Here is a 16,884-nt window from a genome sequence, read left to right on the forward strand (position 1 = left end):
ACGTGGAACAATTAGAAGGAATTCTCACACACTGGGAAAGCTGGCATATCTACTAAAGATGAACATACACATATCTTAAGATCCTGCAATTCCACTCGTGGGTATAAACTCAGCAAAAATGTGTGTACGTGGGTACCAAAACAGATATACCAGGACTGTACACAATGGCTTTATTTTATAAACCCGTTACTTTTAAAGTTAATTTTATAGAGTGGGAATTTAATATAGTCATTATTTAAAGTTGTTTTCCAGCTTAAAAACACCTTAATTTAGTTGTACCAAGAAACATGACAGACAGCCTTACCTTCAAAGAGCACACACATAAAGAAATAACCAAAACAGTATTACTACAAATAGTAAACCAAACAATGCAGAGCGCTATGAGAGCACAGAAGCAGCAAACGTCAACTAGGTCTCCAGGGGCAGGTTTTACAGACCTGATGCCTGAATCAGCTTGTGACCATGAGTGGAAGTTCAGCAGACATGGAAAGGAAAGCAAAGCAAAAGATGCTTGGAAGAGACACGGTTTATCCCACGAATGGCAAGGATTTCCATGTGCCTCGAGTACAGTATGCCAGAGGGAAGAGAGAGATTTCTGCGAGATGAGGGCAGGGAATAAAGCTGGTGGAAGAAATTAAAGGACCTATGTCTGCTAATTTTGAATTTTCACAATGGAGGGCCTTATTGATAAACTGCTTTGTAAATACATTTTCAGCTATTTCACGGATGTTTACACTTTGTTTAAATAGTCTGCAAGCTCCTAGAGGGGAGAGATCATATTTTCTGTGTTTCTTTTAAAAAATTCTTTCAGAGTCCGCAGCAATTATTCAGTAAATGAAGCTGCTTGTTAACTTTCACCCTCAACCCAGCCGAGGCATAAAGGTTGCTAATCCCTAACAACTGATGCGAAGGTTTATTTCCATTTACTTTGCAGGGCATGTTATACACCCACACTACCAGTACGCTCAAGTCCCTATTCTGATGGCGGCTGAGTGTGGTTACAATCAAATGAGAAGAAAAACAGCTTCAGAAAATGTTTCAAAGTAAATTAAATAGCAAAGCTAAACAGTCTAGGCAGCCTCATCCACCTTCTCACGTTTCTCTCCCACGTTGTTTATGTCAGAGGTTCCAAGCTTAGCACTGATATCAGAGTGCTCTGGGGGAACTTCTTTACAATACAGATTTCTGGGTTCTACTCTCAGACACTTGGATTCAATAGGTGGGGTTGGCAGGAGGGAGCAGGAGGGTTATTTTTAAAAAATCTCCAAAGATGTGAACTGTAATTTTATAGAAAGAAAGAAATGTCTACTTTCTTAGAATGCTGCATTAATATTGTAGCCCTCAGAAGTTGTTTGTGATTTTTCAACCACTGATACTAACCTTTCACTATAAACCAATGTATAGAGCAAAACAGCCTGAATCCAAATCTGGTCTACGGTTGGAGTAAAATAAATGAAAAGGAAAAAATCACCAGGAATGTTCATCCTGTGAAGTGAGGAATTACCCACCTGGGTCTGGGACTCCAGTTTAATTTCCTCAGGGGCAGGTTTGGTCATTGGGGTTGGGTTTGTGTTACAAGGCTCCATCTGTTCTTTCTTTTCCACTTTCACCTTTACATCATCTAGGCTCAAGTTTGGAGTTGATCTTAAATCTTTCTCATCTTTATCTAAAAGGTAGCGTAGGAGCTGATGGTCTTTTGATTCTTTTTTCTTTGAAGCATCCAGTTCTAGTTTTATGCTTGAGTTCCCTTGGACCTGTCCAGTCACTGACACAGAAGTAGCTGCACCGTCCTTCTTATCGGGCTCCACAGACAAAGTGGTGATATCCGAGGGGCTCCCCTCCTGTAGGAGCCGGTGCAGAATTTTGTGCCGTTCTGTCAGTGAGCTATGAGAAGAGGGGCAGGAACCGCCTGAAGAGTTAGCAGAGGCGGAGTTAGAGGTGCCTGTGCAAGACAGCACCTCTTTGCAACTGGTGTCTATCTCAGCATGCCGTAACTGCTGCTCTGCAGTGGTTGTCAAAAGCTGTACTAGTTTGTGACTCGTTTGAGAGTATTTACTGTCTCCATCCGAGAGTCTGTCATTGTTGTGCAGAAGCCCAGAATCCAGAGGTTTGCCATCACTGGAGCTGTTGTCAGAGTGAATCATTTCATTTAAAATGGATGCAATCTCTTTATTATCTTTGGACTCAGCTTTTGCTGGCTGTATATTTAATCTGCCAGGTGAATTCTGCGAGCTCATCTGTCTGAGGACTGGAGAACCGGCAGAGAAGCCAACGGAGTTGTTAGGTCCTTCATTCATACTCTGTAAAGATGTTACTGGGATGTTTGAATAAGATCGGTTACTATTATTACAGGCAGTATTTGTCATGCCAACAGGGGAGCTTAATGTTGGAATATTAGGAGGAAATGAATTGTTTGGCATCCTGGGCCTTGTTGCCAATCCAGAACTAACTTGTCTCCTTGGAGACATGAACTGTGCGAGGGATATTCCTGCACCTTCCATAGGAGAATTATTGAGGTTTAAGGAGGGATTAGTGCTCTGGGAACTGGCCTGTCCCTGGCTTAAGGCAACGCTGGCTACAATCTGATTTCCAGGTGAGCATCCAAAACTCCCTTGGCTGTTGCTAGAATTACTATGACTGCTGCTATGAAGGTCTGAGCTCTGCTGGCGGCTTACTCTGGTGGATACCATGTTGCTGTTGGATGGTGGCAAAGTGGATGAACGGGCCACACCGTGAGCTGGAGAGATACTAGGATTGACGGAGGGGTTTACTCGGGGAATTGACATTCCAGAATTAGTGTCATCTTGAGGTGAAAGACCACTGTGTTCCCTACGGGAGAAAAGACAGTATTATTCAAACATCTTTATTGGTTTCCATTAAAACATTTTTATGATGCATATTATAAAACAAGACCAGTCACCTCATGAATATTTCAAGCTATCAAGGCTTCTGTATGACTTTACATTAAGGCAAAACAGTGGACTATTAGTACTACTGTGAAATATTAGCACCACTTAATAGGAGATAGTGCTTATGGTCCTGTAAATTTGATAATGGTTTCAGTTACATGAGAAAGAAATCTTTCTTGGCCTTGGAAAAAAATCTAATATATGTACTTTTAAACTTTTCAAAATTGAATACAAATAATTAATATTACAGTAATACTTTTGGTTGAAAGAGAAACTTCCCACATCTCTGTTTACAAAGCATTTATTCATGACTCCCTTGTTACAGCTTTTAAGTATTTCAACTCTAAAGAGGAAGACTGGGTAAGAAAAATACTGTGTCACTAATGTAAAAATTAAAAAGGGTGATATGCAGACATAGCAGATGTTTTGAAAGAGAAATCAGAATATGAGAAAAAGAACTGCTAATTCCACTCACAAGCATAGCGTATAAATTAAACTAAAATTAGAAAAAAGCAGAATACTGAATTCAGATTTTCATCATGTTCTTTACTCAAATCCATAATTATGACAACAGATTTGTGACTGGTATTACCATGTTCCAATAAGCAAATACATCAGATGAGGAAAAGATGAAGTGAGGGGAAATGTCTTTGTTTTTGTTTAATGCTAAATTTTAAACAGTTGTAAATGTAGGGTTTTAAATAATTCAAAGGATAAAAGAATGGTTCCATCAATTTACCATATATACCAGTGTAAAACATATTTAGAGAGGAGAATAATTTAGGGGAAATGACATTTCCAAATCTCAAGTTGATAGTTTAATGATTTGTAATCTGAGAAACTGTCAACTTGAACTCAGGAGCCATCGAGTTTTCCCTAATGAAAATAAAACATTTAAAAATAAAAATAACAATATTAACAAACTCTGAAATCTTTCTTAAGACCGTAAGTTCATATATGGAGGGGTTGGACATTTTTAGCCACCTTTTTGGTTTTACCCCTAATAACACACATATTTTCAGCCTCACTTTTCCTTTCTCCCTTTTTAAACAACAAAGCTAAGTGACAAACTATAAAACCCAGTATGGATACACTGATTATACACTCATCACACTAGTTTAATGCCTAATGTAGAATTTCTCTTTTCTAGCCATCAAGATTATAAAAAATTTTCTCCAAGAAGAGTTATGTGAACTGACTTATTTCATATGAAGCTCTCCAAATAAGTAGTACCTGTCGATGATATGAATTCCCATGATGAAAGGTTGCATGTCTGGACTTTGAGGGTAGCAAAGTTTACACTTGGTGTGGGCGCTAAGCATTGTCCCATCATTCAATATGAATCTATAGGATGGGCTGGAGGCAGTGCCACGAGTCATCACTGTTTCAAACAAAAGAGAAACCTAGTTAACATTCTGACACTTGTACTTTGGGCAAAGGAGAGTTACCAAGCCTTACTTCTACCTAGAACCTCATTTTAAAGGCCCTTCCAACTGTTGCCTGCTCAGACTCAAAAAACAGGTCAAAGCAGATATCTGAGGGAGAAAATGATTCTGGCTGAAATATACCACCTGATGACAAGTTTTAATTTAGTTCTACTTGAATGGGTGCCTCCTCATATAAGTTATGATTATGAAGAAACCCCAAACCAGAAAAAAGTCAACCTTAATCTTCCCTATAATGGGGAGGCTCTTAAAATTTATTAAGTGTCCATTAAAAATACCAATGAAGTAACCTTCTTCCTTCTCACTTTCAGTATTATGTCTAACAAGATTTTTTTCTTTTGCTGGCTGATTTTTAAATAACAGCTTTATTGTGATATAATTCACATACCGTAAAATGCACCCTCCAAGTTTTGATTAGTGTACAGAGTTTCTTATCTAAAATTCAAATTTAACTTTTCACTCAGGAATGTGATCACTAAGGTTCTGTTTAACAAATTATTATATTCATATGCATGCATTATTTTTTGATGTTTGAATTTAATTTAGTAAGCAAATTAAGATAAATCCAATGATTACTAATACAAGGAACAAAAGCTAGGTTAATGCAGTCAAATCACTACATAAACAGCATAATTGACTTTTGTCTTAAAGCTTTATTAACAGCAGACAAAATTATAACCATATTGGTATTTATTAAATAAAGGCTATACCAGACTACTAAGAAAATATCATTGATCTTTTAATAGAATTCTAAGAAAGATTTAATAGGTAGATTCAGTTATACTAAAGTTAAAAATCATATCCACTAAAACACAAGAATTACTACCACAAATAAATATTATAATTTAGCCTGTAATAAATGTTAGTCTTATTTTTCAAAGACATTTCAGAAAGGGCTTCAATTACATTTTAAAGACATGTCAAAAAGACTTAAAATGACCGATTAATAAATAATTTTTGAAGGTACATATTACTTTTAAGTAAAAAGAAGACATGCTCTATTTTATTGTCTTGGGTATACCATATAAACTGAAGGGGGTATAATACGTTTTAAATCTACACCACACATAAATTTCCCTAAGTACCAAACCCAGGATATAAACTTAATTGAAAGGGTTAAGATTTATGTCCAACCAACTGAATTCCTTACCCATCTGGCAATTTCAGCCAAATCACTGGTGCATTTACCAATACAGCACATGAAGAATTTTAGTATCTAATGAAATAATAAATGATGAAGAGTCTTTTATGGAAACTGGTAATTTTTGTGTAAGGGTATAAGTAAACATATGCTAGAGCAAAACCCTAAAAAATATACATATATGTTAACAATTCCCAACTGTTAATATCTTTTTAACAACACGTTTTGGAAAATACAACTATGACACAACAAAAAAGTGACATTTTAAGGTAAATTATTAACTTGGGGTAATGATAACGCTACAAATATATACAGGGTCAGATAAGACACAATATATTTCATGTTATTTTGCTTATGTCATTTAGTCTATTTCCTTATCATTGTTCACTACTCTTTAGGAGCTCCTCATTTTGCTGCAAAACACTCACTGGCTCTTCACCACTGAGCTGCACTGTCCAATATGGTTGCCATCAGCCACATGCGGCTATTCACATTTAAAGTTAAACAAAATTTAAACATCAGCCCTTCAGTCACACTACCCACATTTCAAGTGCTCAACAGCAGCATGTGGCTAGTGGCTGCCATACTGAACAGCACAGCTCTATATAATGTGACTTCAACTTGCATTTCCAATCTTATTTCTAATTGCTTCCTAAAAATTTCTCTAGATCTTTGAATAGGAGGTAAGTAACTTTTTACACACTTCTTCTTTTTTGGCTAGAATCAACCTAAGGGCTAGTCCTGTGGCCCATTCTTGTTTTTTACTCTCCATTGAATCATGAACAATGTTTTGCATATAAAATCATAAAGTACTTGCTGATTGATCCTCAACTTAAATCTCATCTAAATAGGTTAATACTAACTTGTGATCGACTACCACTTTGTTTTAAAGGACAGATTTTAAATCTTAGCTATGTTCTCAAATGCTTATATCTCAATTTGTGTTTTTGTTCTTGTAAGAATCTAGACTTACTTTTGTAATGGAAATCAATGGAGACAAATTTCTTGATTTATTGACAAGCCCTATAAAGTGAGAAGGAACCAGAAACTCAGGCTAGCATGGGAACATTAAGGTACTTAATGTGGCTTACAGAAACATCAATAGTCCTTTGGTAATTATGCAGCCTTAACTGGTAGGACCATATCTAAACTAGTAAGAATTCCAAAATTGGAGAACCCCAATTAATATAGGAAATGATTTAAATTTTGAAGTTAGGTTATTTATTTTGGATGATAATGTGTGGAATACGACTTAGCACATCATAATTCCATCATTCTTTGAAATGAAAAAGGCAATATTAAATACAGTAAACTTTAATTAATTCAAACCTAATTAAGACTATCCAGTTAACTAAAATTCTTCTCCTGCTTATTACTCGTTCAGATGGGCAGGTCAACAGGAAGGCAGCATGGATCAATGCAAAGAAGACGAGCCTAGGAGTCAGATTCAGGCTTGAGATCTGACTTTCTCATTTTCAAGTTTAGGACTTAATAATGCAAATTAACCTTCGCCCAACATCACTAAAATGAAGTCAATAATGTTGTGAGAAAATAGCAAGCGTGGAGCCTAGAACGTAGCAGGTACTGAAGGAGTATTTCCTGAATAAACACCAAAGAAAAGGCAAACAACAAACAAGCAGGTTCCAAAGCATGTATGTGCTGAATGATACACACATTTAGCTGATCCCTAGATACCATTTACACCAAGAGCTTCAACACTATATAACAATCACTAACATTTTGAATTAAGATAGGAGTAAGGGAGCCACAATTCTTTACAAAGTGGGTTGGATAAACATTTGCTTTCCATATCAAATTTTCTCATAAGTAGGTGTCAAGGTTTAGTCCTGGACAAAATTACTTGGACTCTCATTTTGATCACAGGTCCTGGCCTTGTTTTCTGATCTCACGTTGCCAGGCATGTAGCTAGTATTTTGATTCCTGACTCCTGTGTACATTTCTAAAATGTTTAGAACACTTAGTGGGAAGGGATATTATTGATGTGTATTACTGATACCCCACAAACTCTTCAAAGAACCTTTACTGGCAACCGTTCTTGTTTTTGTTTTACCCAAGAATAGGCCTCAACAGAGCTGTGAAGCAAAGGAAACCGTTTTCTCTGGTTACAGCCGCTCTAAGTAGAGCTATTTGGGTTTTTTTACTCCACCCAATTTGGTGCTGAGATAACCTCCGCAAGTATACCTTAGTGATGTTAACTAAACAGGCAGGTATAAAATGTGTGGCAGGGTACCATAGGTCAATGATGGTAGAGATTTCTTTTTCTTTTTGGTATTTCCCTAGATATACGCAGAAAGCATGCCATTTAAAAAACTGTAGTTAAGATAAAGGAAAAAAATTACCCCTAGATGTCCTAAGATGATTTTTAATCATCACTGAGTAAACTCCATTCAGTGTATCAAAATTTATAAAAAAGGAAAATAAACTCGTATTTTAAATATTCTCAAAAAATTTCACATAAACAGATTTTCAGTTAAGTCTGTTATATGGACCATGGAATTAACCACATTACACAAGTCTCAAAGAACATTCTAGTTAATCATTTATATGGGGATTTATGTTTTATAGCAATGCTTCCAAACTTCTTGATACTATGAACTGCTTCCAACTGTCTTGTGATTTTTTTTAATGAAAATAACTTTGTGATTATAAAGTTAAGATAATAGAGAAATGAACAAAGAATAAGTAAGACATTTGTAATCCCATCACTTTGTGAACCTTCTAGAATTAGATAAATAGATATATAAGAGTGAGAGCATACTATATACGCTATGCTTTCTTAGCCTATTTTTTAACATAATAATTTATCATGGACATCTTTCGAAGACAAGAAATGATCCATTACATCACTGACAGTCGGTAAAGAGAACTTTCATGAAACTCTTCTAGGCTATCTAGCTGAACACTTCCCATAACCACTTTCCCTAAGTGCTGATAGATGTACTACACGAAGGAGTATTCTGAGGAAAAATAACTCTGGATAACAAAGTCAAACAAGTGGTCAAACCACCTTTATTGTAGAATTTCCCAGAAATTTAAATACCTTAAACACATCTTATGAATCTCCAAATGTAGGAGACTGAAACATTTCCCAAACTTAATTCAGCAGGAAACATCACTTCCTAGTTTTAGTGATTAATATGTTGTGGAACTTAGATTTATAGTTTCCAAACTTCTCTGTAAGTAAACATCTCAGAATATGGACTCTAATTCATTAGTGTGGGTGGAGTCCAGAAATCTGGTTTAACAACTGTCCCAGATGAACTTTGGGACGCATTTAATCTAGACTTTTCTTTAAAGGAATGGTTTCAAATTGAACAGAAAGTGGGAACCTTTCCCAAACAATATACACCTGCATGGACCTTCGCCTACTTTAAGAAGTTCCTCAGGTAATCCTGATACCCATTTCCCCTCAGTATCAAAGCTATAATCTAGTTTATGCTAAATGCTTCCATGTATTCTTTGGCTAAAATATGTTTTCAAATTTGATTCTGGAAAATAAAATGGTAAACTCCCTTGAAAAGTATTCCATGAGCTTTCACTGTCAAAAGCAGCTAAAAAAGTAAATAAGAACTTAAATTTTTAATCCGTAAATTGGATTACCAGCCACTGCCGTCAAAAAGTAAATTAACGGGCAGGAAAAAAGAAGACCGATGAAGGACAAATTTTTCTTGCCTAAACATGAATGACTATAGAGTTTTACAAACTTTTAAAAAGTTTTATACAAAATCAAGAATACAGTGACATAACTTGTTTCACTCTTTTCACACTGTCAGGCAGCAAGAAAATTGCAAATGCAAATTTACATCTCTCTCCATTCTTGACCGACCAGTGGTTCTCAAACTTCAAGTACAAGCATACCTCATTTTAATGTGCTTTGTTTGCTTTTAGCGCTTCACAGAATGCGCCTCACAGATGTTGGGTTTGGGTATTTTTGTGTGTTTTTTTCTTTTTTCGTTTTTCACAAATTGTAGGCAGGATTCTCCACCAACAAAAAGATTAGGACTTGCTTTATTGTGATAGTTGCTTTAATGCGGTGGGTTGGAACCAAACTCACAGTATCTCCGAGGTATGTACTTAAGCATTACCTTTGGAGCTGGTTAACATATCAGTCCCTCAGCTGAGATTTTAATTCAGCAGGTCAATATCTTTTACAGGTGAATCCCACGTAAGTGTTTCATGGATCACATTTTTCTTACCAGGTTAGATACTGCTGAATATAAAATATCAGAAAAAGATGTACTCAGTCCCTGAATGCTGTTTGGTAAGTTGTCCAGAATCTTCAAAACACAAGAATCAGTCATATGAACTCTGGACAACTTAATTCAGAGAAAAATACAAGTTGTTTCTATTGAGAAATCTTTTTCTAAAAAAAGTGGAAGAAAGGATATTAGAAATGACTAATGGGGAAGAAGTGTTGAATTATGTTTCTTTACCTTTTACTCTAAATTGTTTCATATCATATGTTAATGATAGATTAGTTACTTATACTTTAATCAACCTATTTTATAAATAATTCTAATGGTTTCAGAACACCTAACTTTAATCTGTGGTTCAATCACATCTATGGGGAGCCTAGTCATTTGGACAATGAGACAATAACCTAGACCTGGCTTGCCTTGGTGGAAATGTATATAAATTATAGGCAAATAAAATTAAAAGTCTTTTAAGGAAAGTCTTAGAAGGCCCAACTTATCAAAGTTAAGGCAAAAATCAGAGAGTATCATCTACTTCAGCATTTGAGGCAGTGAGTGGAGACAGTGCCCCGAGTCTCAAATCTATGCAAAAGTCAATTGCCACTCTAGGGAGAGGAAGCCACAAAGTTTGCAACCAGAGGATAGCATTAGCTGCTTATTGTAATGGTTTCCAAGTGTTGGCTGCATTTTAGGATTCCCAGGGAACTTTTAAAAAATATAGCTTCTTGGTCCTATTCACTGAAATACTATCTTTGGGGATACTATCCGTCTAGTAAGAGGCCCACTGGCCATTCATTAGTCTGTAGGTAGCTGTCCAAGAAGTGACCAGACTAGTGAGATTCACACAGATGGCTTCCTGAAAAAAAAAAAAACACACCAAAAAAAAAAAAAAAAAAAACCAAGCTGTTTCTTCCGTATCATTAGGTAACAGTTGACCTAAAATGTAATGAATGGAAAATCAGTACACTTAGAAAACCTGATATTATGGGGAAATGTTTTAACATTAAAAAGGATGATGAAATAATGAAAAATGTTTTTAAATTGTTTTTTCGGGAACAGCCATACAAAGAGTCTCTTTCCAAAGAAACTATTTACTTAAGAGATTGGAGAATAAATTACATTGCAAGAGGAGTATTAGGCTACCGGAATTACATGGCAATATTTTTAAAGTGCATCAAAATCCCTTCGCTCTGAATCTATGAACTTTCTGGCCTTTATTCTAAGATAATTGTCCCTGCCTTTCCTATACTACTGTTAAGTTCATGTACTTGTTTTATACTCCCACAGACTATGATGCAGCAGCTATTCAATTATTAGTTAATAATTTCATATGACGTATTTTTAACTTGAAACTTCAACCTGAGTCAGGAGATGCAGGTACTGTAACAGACAAGAAGTAAACATGCATGATATAGATCTTTGTGTTATCTAGAAGTACGCTGACATGCCTGTTCGGCTGGGAATATCTTCAAAAGCCATCATTTCCTCTTTGAAGCCATCCCTGATTCTTCAAGTCAGAACTAATTTTTTTCTTCTTTTGGTTACACCTCTATTATAGTCCATGTCCCACTGATCTGTAAGCCTGTCATATATTCTGCTAATATATTCTGAGTTCCTTGAGAGCAAAACTCTGCTTCTTAGTCACTGCAGTATCGTTGGCATGTTACATAGATAGTGTTCTATGTATGTGAGGAACTTGACACGTCTGCTGAATGAATGAATAAATGAATGAGTGAGTGACCATCGCATGATATCCTGTTCTTTAAAATGTGCATCCCCAAATTCAGGATCCATTCATGAATTACTTTGCTTACCCATTTCTTCCTTTCCTAAAACTGATCACTGCAAAAACTGTAATTTGGAGAAAATACTTATTAAGCCATAAGTTCCATATAAATTATTCAATACTAATAAAGAGCAAGGTTAGTGAAAATAATTGAGAGAGAAAAACTTTACCTTCTTGAAATAGTTGTCTGGCATAAGATGGCTCTCTGCCCTGAGGTTGGAAAAAAGCATAAATGCACTTCCTCACTAAATCTTCCCAGCCAGTTCTGCCAGCAGCTCTCAGGGAACTAGTATCAATAGAGATGATTTTACCTATACAAAGAATGAAAATTTACATTTATGATAGCCTCTTGATATAAATCAACCTTACTTCAAAACTAACAACTTCGTCTCAAATATTCTGCCTCTCGAATGCTTGATGGGAAAAAAAAAACATTAAAAAGCACTATTAATGTTTACTATCTACGGTAACAAAGTATATCAATGACATGACAATAAAAATTGTTTTGGCCTTGGAGTATATTATGTACTAGTATGTCCTGTTCGAAAATTCAATTCCAGTCAAGTATTAAAGTCATACCACAAAGACCGGAAGCTGCTGAGACTAATGCCAGTCAAATTCCTCTGGCTGGCTCTTTGGATCCTCCTCTCTATACACTAATGACTGAATCACTCACTAGGGAAGGAGAAGCAGAAATGAATGTATTATTTTGGTTTAAATTAATTTCCAATAACTCAGAGAATATGAGAAAGTAGGCAAGTCTTTCCTTTTCTACCTCCTCTTGGGCTGCAGGCAATATTGCATTTAAGAGTAAACAAAGACTGAATGCCTTCACAAGTTAAATCAGAAAGAGATAACATGTAAGAACATTAAGATTTGCTAAGTACTCTGCACACAGAATACATGCTTTATGAAATTTAGTGGTGATTTGCTATTATCACATTTGAACACTTCCTAAATGACTATGGAAGAATTCAGGTAAATTGTTCCTTAGTTAATCAGGGGCCAATTAATCCAATTTGTGATTATTCAGATCTTTTTTATTTTTTATGTAATCTTATATTCATACACAATATGGGTAAGATATATACGTATATAAATTAAGAATTAGATTAATAAAATGAAAACCTGCAAAGCCACCATCCAATTCAGAAACTTAAACCTTACCAATACCACTCCAGTAAGCATGTACGCCTCACTTGTCACATCCCTCTGTCTTTACATTCTCCTGTCAATGGACATCTAGATTATTCCAGTTTTTTGCCATTACAGTTAGTATTGCTATGAACAACTCTCACATTTTCCATGGTACATGTGTGTGAGACTTTCTCTAGGGAACATATGTAGGAATAGAACTGTTGAGTCGTAGGCTATGTGAATGTTCAACTTTATAATATTAAGCTGTTTTCTAGAAACTTACATGAGTTACTACTAATCCAACATCCTCTCCATCACTTGGTATTGTCAGGTTCCTTTTTTTCCTTCTTTTTTACAAGGTGAAAAATGGTAGGTGAAAAATAGTTATGGTCTAAATTTGTATTTCCTCAGTTACATGAGTATTGTTCATGTTTATTCACCACTCATGTTTCTTCTTCTATGAATGCCTGATTGTGTCTTTTCCTCATCTTCCCCTTTCTTACACAATCAATTCAAATCTATTGGACTGTCTGTGCCTCCTCATTTTAACGAATCAGTTCTTTATATATTTCATTTGGTTTGTTTAGAATTAAGTATTTACTGGACCTCTTGAATCTGTGTACCCGAGTCAGTCTGAGCAGGTTGTTGCCCAAGTGTTGGAATAAATGAAATTATTTAATTTATAATTTATAAATTAAAATTTTAATTTATTAATAAAATAATAAATAATAAAATGAAATTAAATTAGAAATAAAATAAATTAACACTTCAATAGGGAATTCTGTTATTTAAGAATAGTTTGGGGAAAGCCTGATGAATGCTGTGACTGAAACTATAGACAATTTTGGATTTTTTTAAGTTAAATTTATTGGGGTGACCACGGTTAGTAAAATTACATAGCTTTCAAGAGTACAACTCTACAAAATTTTGGATTTTTAAGGAATTTTAATTATTGTCTCTTACTGCATCAGAGATCAAGAGTTGGTTGTAGCAGAGAATCCACTGTTACATAATCTTCATTTGCAGTAGTACTACTCACAGGCAGTTACCAAGGGAGGAGCATGTGTGTGTGTGTGTGCATCTGTTAATGTGTTCATGTCAGTATTGGCCCACAGGAGAGCAAGAGAGTCTGCATTGTGGGACTAGAGGGGAGAACGTGATTAAATTATCAGCAATGGTAACATATGACTGGGTAAGGCAATGACTATCTTCGAAGAGAACATGAATAGGTTGATTTCCTTTGCTTGCTAGAGGAAAGTTCAACCAACCAACCAACCAACCAACCAACCAACCAACCATCCAACCAAATAAACCACTGTTCAGTATTTCTGGGCAGAAGATTTTTTTCTTTTTTTAAAGGGATAGGAACCACCTCATGTATGGTTAAAAATATTACTAAAATTTTAAGGAATTAAATATCTAATACTTACTAGAGCTAGTTTATTATTTTTTATTTCAATCAGTTCTATGATACAACAAAATGTTAGTTTTACATTTAAAAACTGTTTTACATTTCTCTGGCATCTTTCTAGTTTTTTTATGTCTTATATTTTCTTTGGTATCTTTTGTGTAATAAGTGTGTGTGTACAGTGATGCCCTTTTAAGAGTGTTTTGGTGGCAGACAATGCAACATAAACGAAGGATTCTCTATTAGGGCCTAAAGATGCCTGTTTTCAGCAATTAACTGTATGGTTTTGGAAAAGTCACCATTCCCTTATTTGTAAAATGGGTAGGCTAGATTGTGTAATCTCTGAGGTTCCCTCTAGATTTATAATTATTTTATGATCCAGAGTTTAATTTAAAAAATTTTTATAAATTTATTTTAAAATCAAGTATAGCTAAGATTTTAATGCTGAATCCTTGGTCAGAAACAAAACAACCAATGATAATATCGTTTCTATGGGAAAATACAGTCTTTTTTAAAACAATCCGATTTAGGATTCAATTTCTAGAAATGCAATATGAGGAAAAGCTGAAAGTTTTGTTCCTAAATTATCCTCATAACTTTCAGACTTCTCTCATCTCCCACATTTATTCTGTGACCTAACCATTACCCCTTTCCAACAGGCTTTTATTCTGCTATCTCATAAGCCCTCATTTGGTTTTAATGACACAAAAGACCAGTTACATTTTTCAACGGATCCTATTTTTCCTCCATGCAGTAATATTTTTGGTTTTCAATAAGGGTTTATTACATTTTTCCAGTGCTGTTCACTGGTGGTAAATTCAAAAAGGGAATGAAGAAAGGTATGGTAACTGATAATCACCGCCCTCAAATGTGTATCACCAAGCTAGCTCCTAGACACTCTTCACTATATTCTATCAACTGTGCTAATTTATCCCCATATGCTCTTTAGTAGGAGTAGGTGACACTTTATCTTTAACAACACAAGAATAAAGCACACAACATAGGAATATTAGATTTCTGGAACTAAAAAATTAGTAAATATTGTAATAGGGGCTTATAAACAATGGTAAAGGTGAAAAAGTACATTAAAACTAAATATTCGCAAAGAATTTACTAGAAATGACTCTTTAAATCTCAGTCTGCTAAAAAATACGTCTGTAGTATCTCTCTCTGTTTTTAAATTAGAAAGAGGAGTGATACATATGTAACTGATGTAAAAGTATAAAAACCTGATGTGTTAGAGTGAAGATAAAATTAAGTAATATATGAAAAATACTTTACAAATTGTAAAGAACAATAAGAATTTGTTTTTAGTGAAAATCAATCTGAAGTAGGCCTTTAAAAAGAAGGTCTTATTTTCAGGTGTTCTCCCCTTTACTCAGTGTGTGGCTCTATCGCCCTTCTTTCAGTTCTTCTAACTCACCTCTGTCTTAACTTAGGGCTTCGTGGCTGTTTCCTCCACCAGGAACACTCATTCTGCACCCTGCCCCTTCCAGTGAGTCACTGCCCCCTTCTAACACCCATACTTTGCATAGTTGGCACCACCTCATCCTTAGGGATTTAAGGGTTCAGTATAAGCTACTCAGACAGGCCTTTGTTAACCAGCGAATTTTAAAATGAGTCCTCTCTATTAGCTTACTGTATACCATATCACACCACAATTTGTAATTACATCGTTGCTTTTTGCTCAACCATGTACACACTGAGCTATCACACAGTCACAGGTATTTGCAGGCATAGAATAATTATGTGCTGAATAAATTCAAAGAAAAGAATAAAGGAAATAGCTAGATACATTTAAGCATAATATTAAAACCACCGTACTTACATCCATTTATCAATAAATATATTTATATCTACATTGCCATATTTCTTTAAAAATTTTATTCCATGATTATAAAAAATAATTTATAATCAAAACAAATATAGGTATGTGAATAGTTATAAAATAATGTCCCCCCCCAGCAACCTGCTCATGACAATGATTAGTGTCTAAAATGAACAATATTAAAATCACCATTTAAAATGTTTTCTGTATAAGACTAGTGAACAGAAGCTGAACAGCAGAGAACAGAAGGCCACAAAATTTTGGATGTAATTAGTTTTAAAAGCATAGACACATTATTAATACCAAGGGAACATTCTGAACTTTGTAGTTAGTACCTGTAGTATCTTGCTTGGTCATAAAAGATTCTACACCCGTAATAGCTGGAGGCCGAGGTAATCGCCGTGCAATACAAATCAAACATGACTGGAAATCTGCCCAAAACAAGAAGGGGAAATTGAAGGAAAGAGGGTAGAAAATGGTTCACATCTATTACTTGCCATTAACGGTTTTTATAGAAACAATACATGATACAGGATCTGATACAATATTGGAGTCACTCTGATATAATAGTAAAATAGTAGAAACAAAATTGCTGGCAACCAAACCCTGGTAGTTCCAGGTACAGAATGCATCCAGTTAGCATAAATTATCCCTTCTCATCGAATGTTCTTACATAAACTAGAGGAGACTGATAACATCTTATGGACTGGGATGATAACAACTTGAAGAAGCAGTTCTGGCTAGATTTAAGCAACACGGTGCATTCTAAAATACAATTTTATGATCAATTTACTATATTCATCAGTACTTAATAGCTACAAAGATTAATCTCATAATCACTGTGCAAATAATTATCACATGAGAAAAACAACATTTAACTGTTTCTGAAGAAGTATAATTTGCCCTTGACAGAGGACTTTATGTTGTAGAATCTGTAATTTTTTCCAAGTCTCACTTTCAAATTGTTTTGAGAGTGCCGCACACAGTATCACACAGCTAAATACGAATGTTTATCA

General features: G+C 35.1%; 1 protein-coding gene across 9 annotated transcripts in view; it reads right to left on the minus strand.

Moving 5' to 3' along the window:
* NCOA1 (nuclear receptor coactivator 1) overlaps window positions 1-16,884 on the minus strand; it is a 216,280-nt gene that overhangs the window by 46,574 nt on the left and 152,822 nt on the right. For all 9 annotated transcript variants that reach the window (XM_088796268.1, XM_088796267.1, XM_088796265.1 and 6 more), the window contains 4 exons: window positions 16,204-16,299; window positions 11,666-11,806; window positions 4,143-4,290; window positions 1,509-2,829 (listed from right to left, as the gene is read on the minus strand). In XM_088796268.1, the coding sequence (XP_088652394.1) occupies window positions 1,509-2,829; window positions 4,143-4,290; window positions 11,666-11,806; window positions 16,204-16,299 (1,706 nt within the window). The remainder of the gene's footprint in view (window positions 1-1,508; window positions 2,830-4,142; window positions 4,291-11,665; window positions 11,807-16,203; window positions 16,300-16,884) is intronic.

The sequence above is a fragment of the Rhinolophus sinicus genome, chromosome 2 (assembly GCF_057876585.1).
Source record: "Rhinolophus sinicus isolate RSI-liver-muscle chromosome 2, RSI-T2T, whole genome shotgun sequence".
NCBI lineage: Eukaryota > Metazoa > Chordata > Mammalia > Chiroptera > Rhinolophidae > Rhinolophus > Rhinolophus sinicus.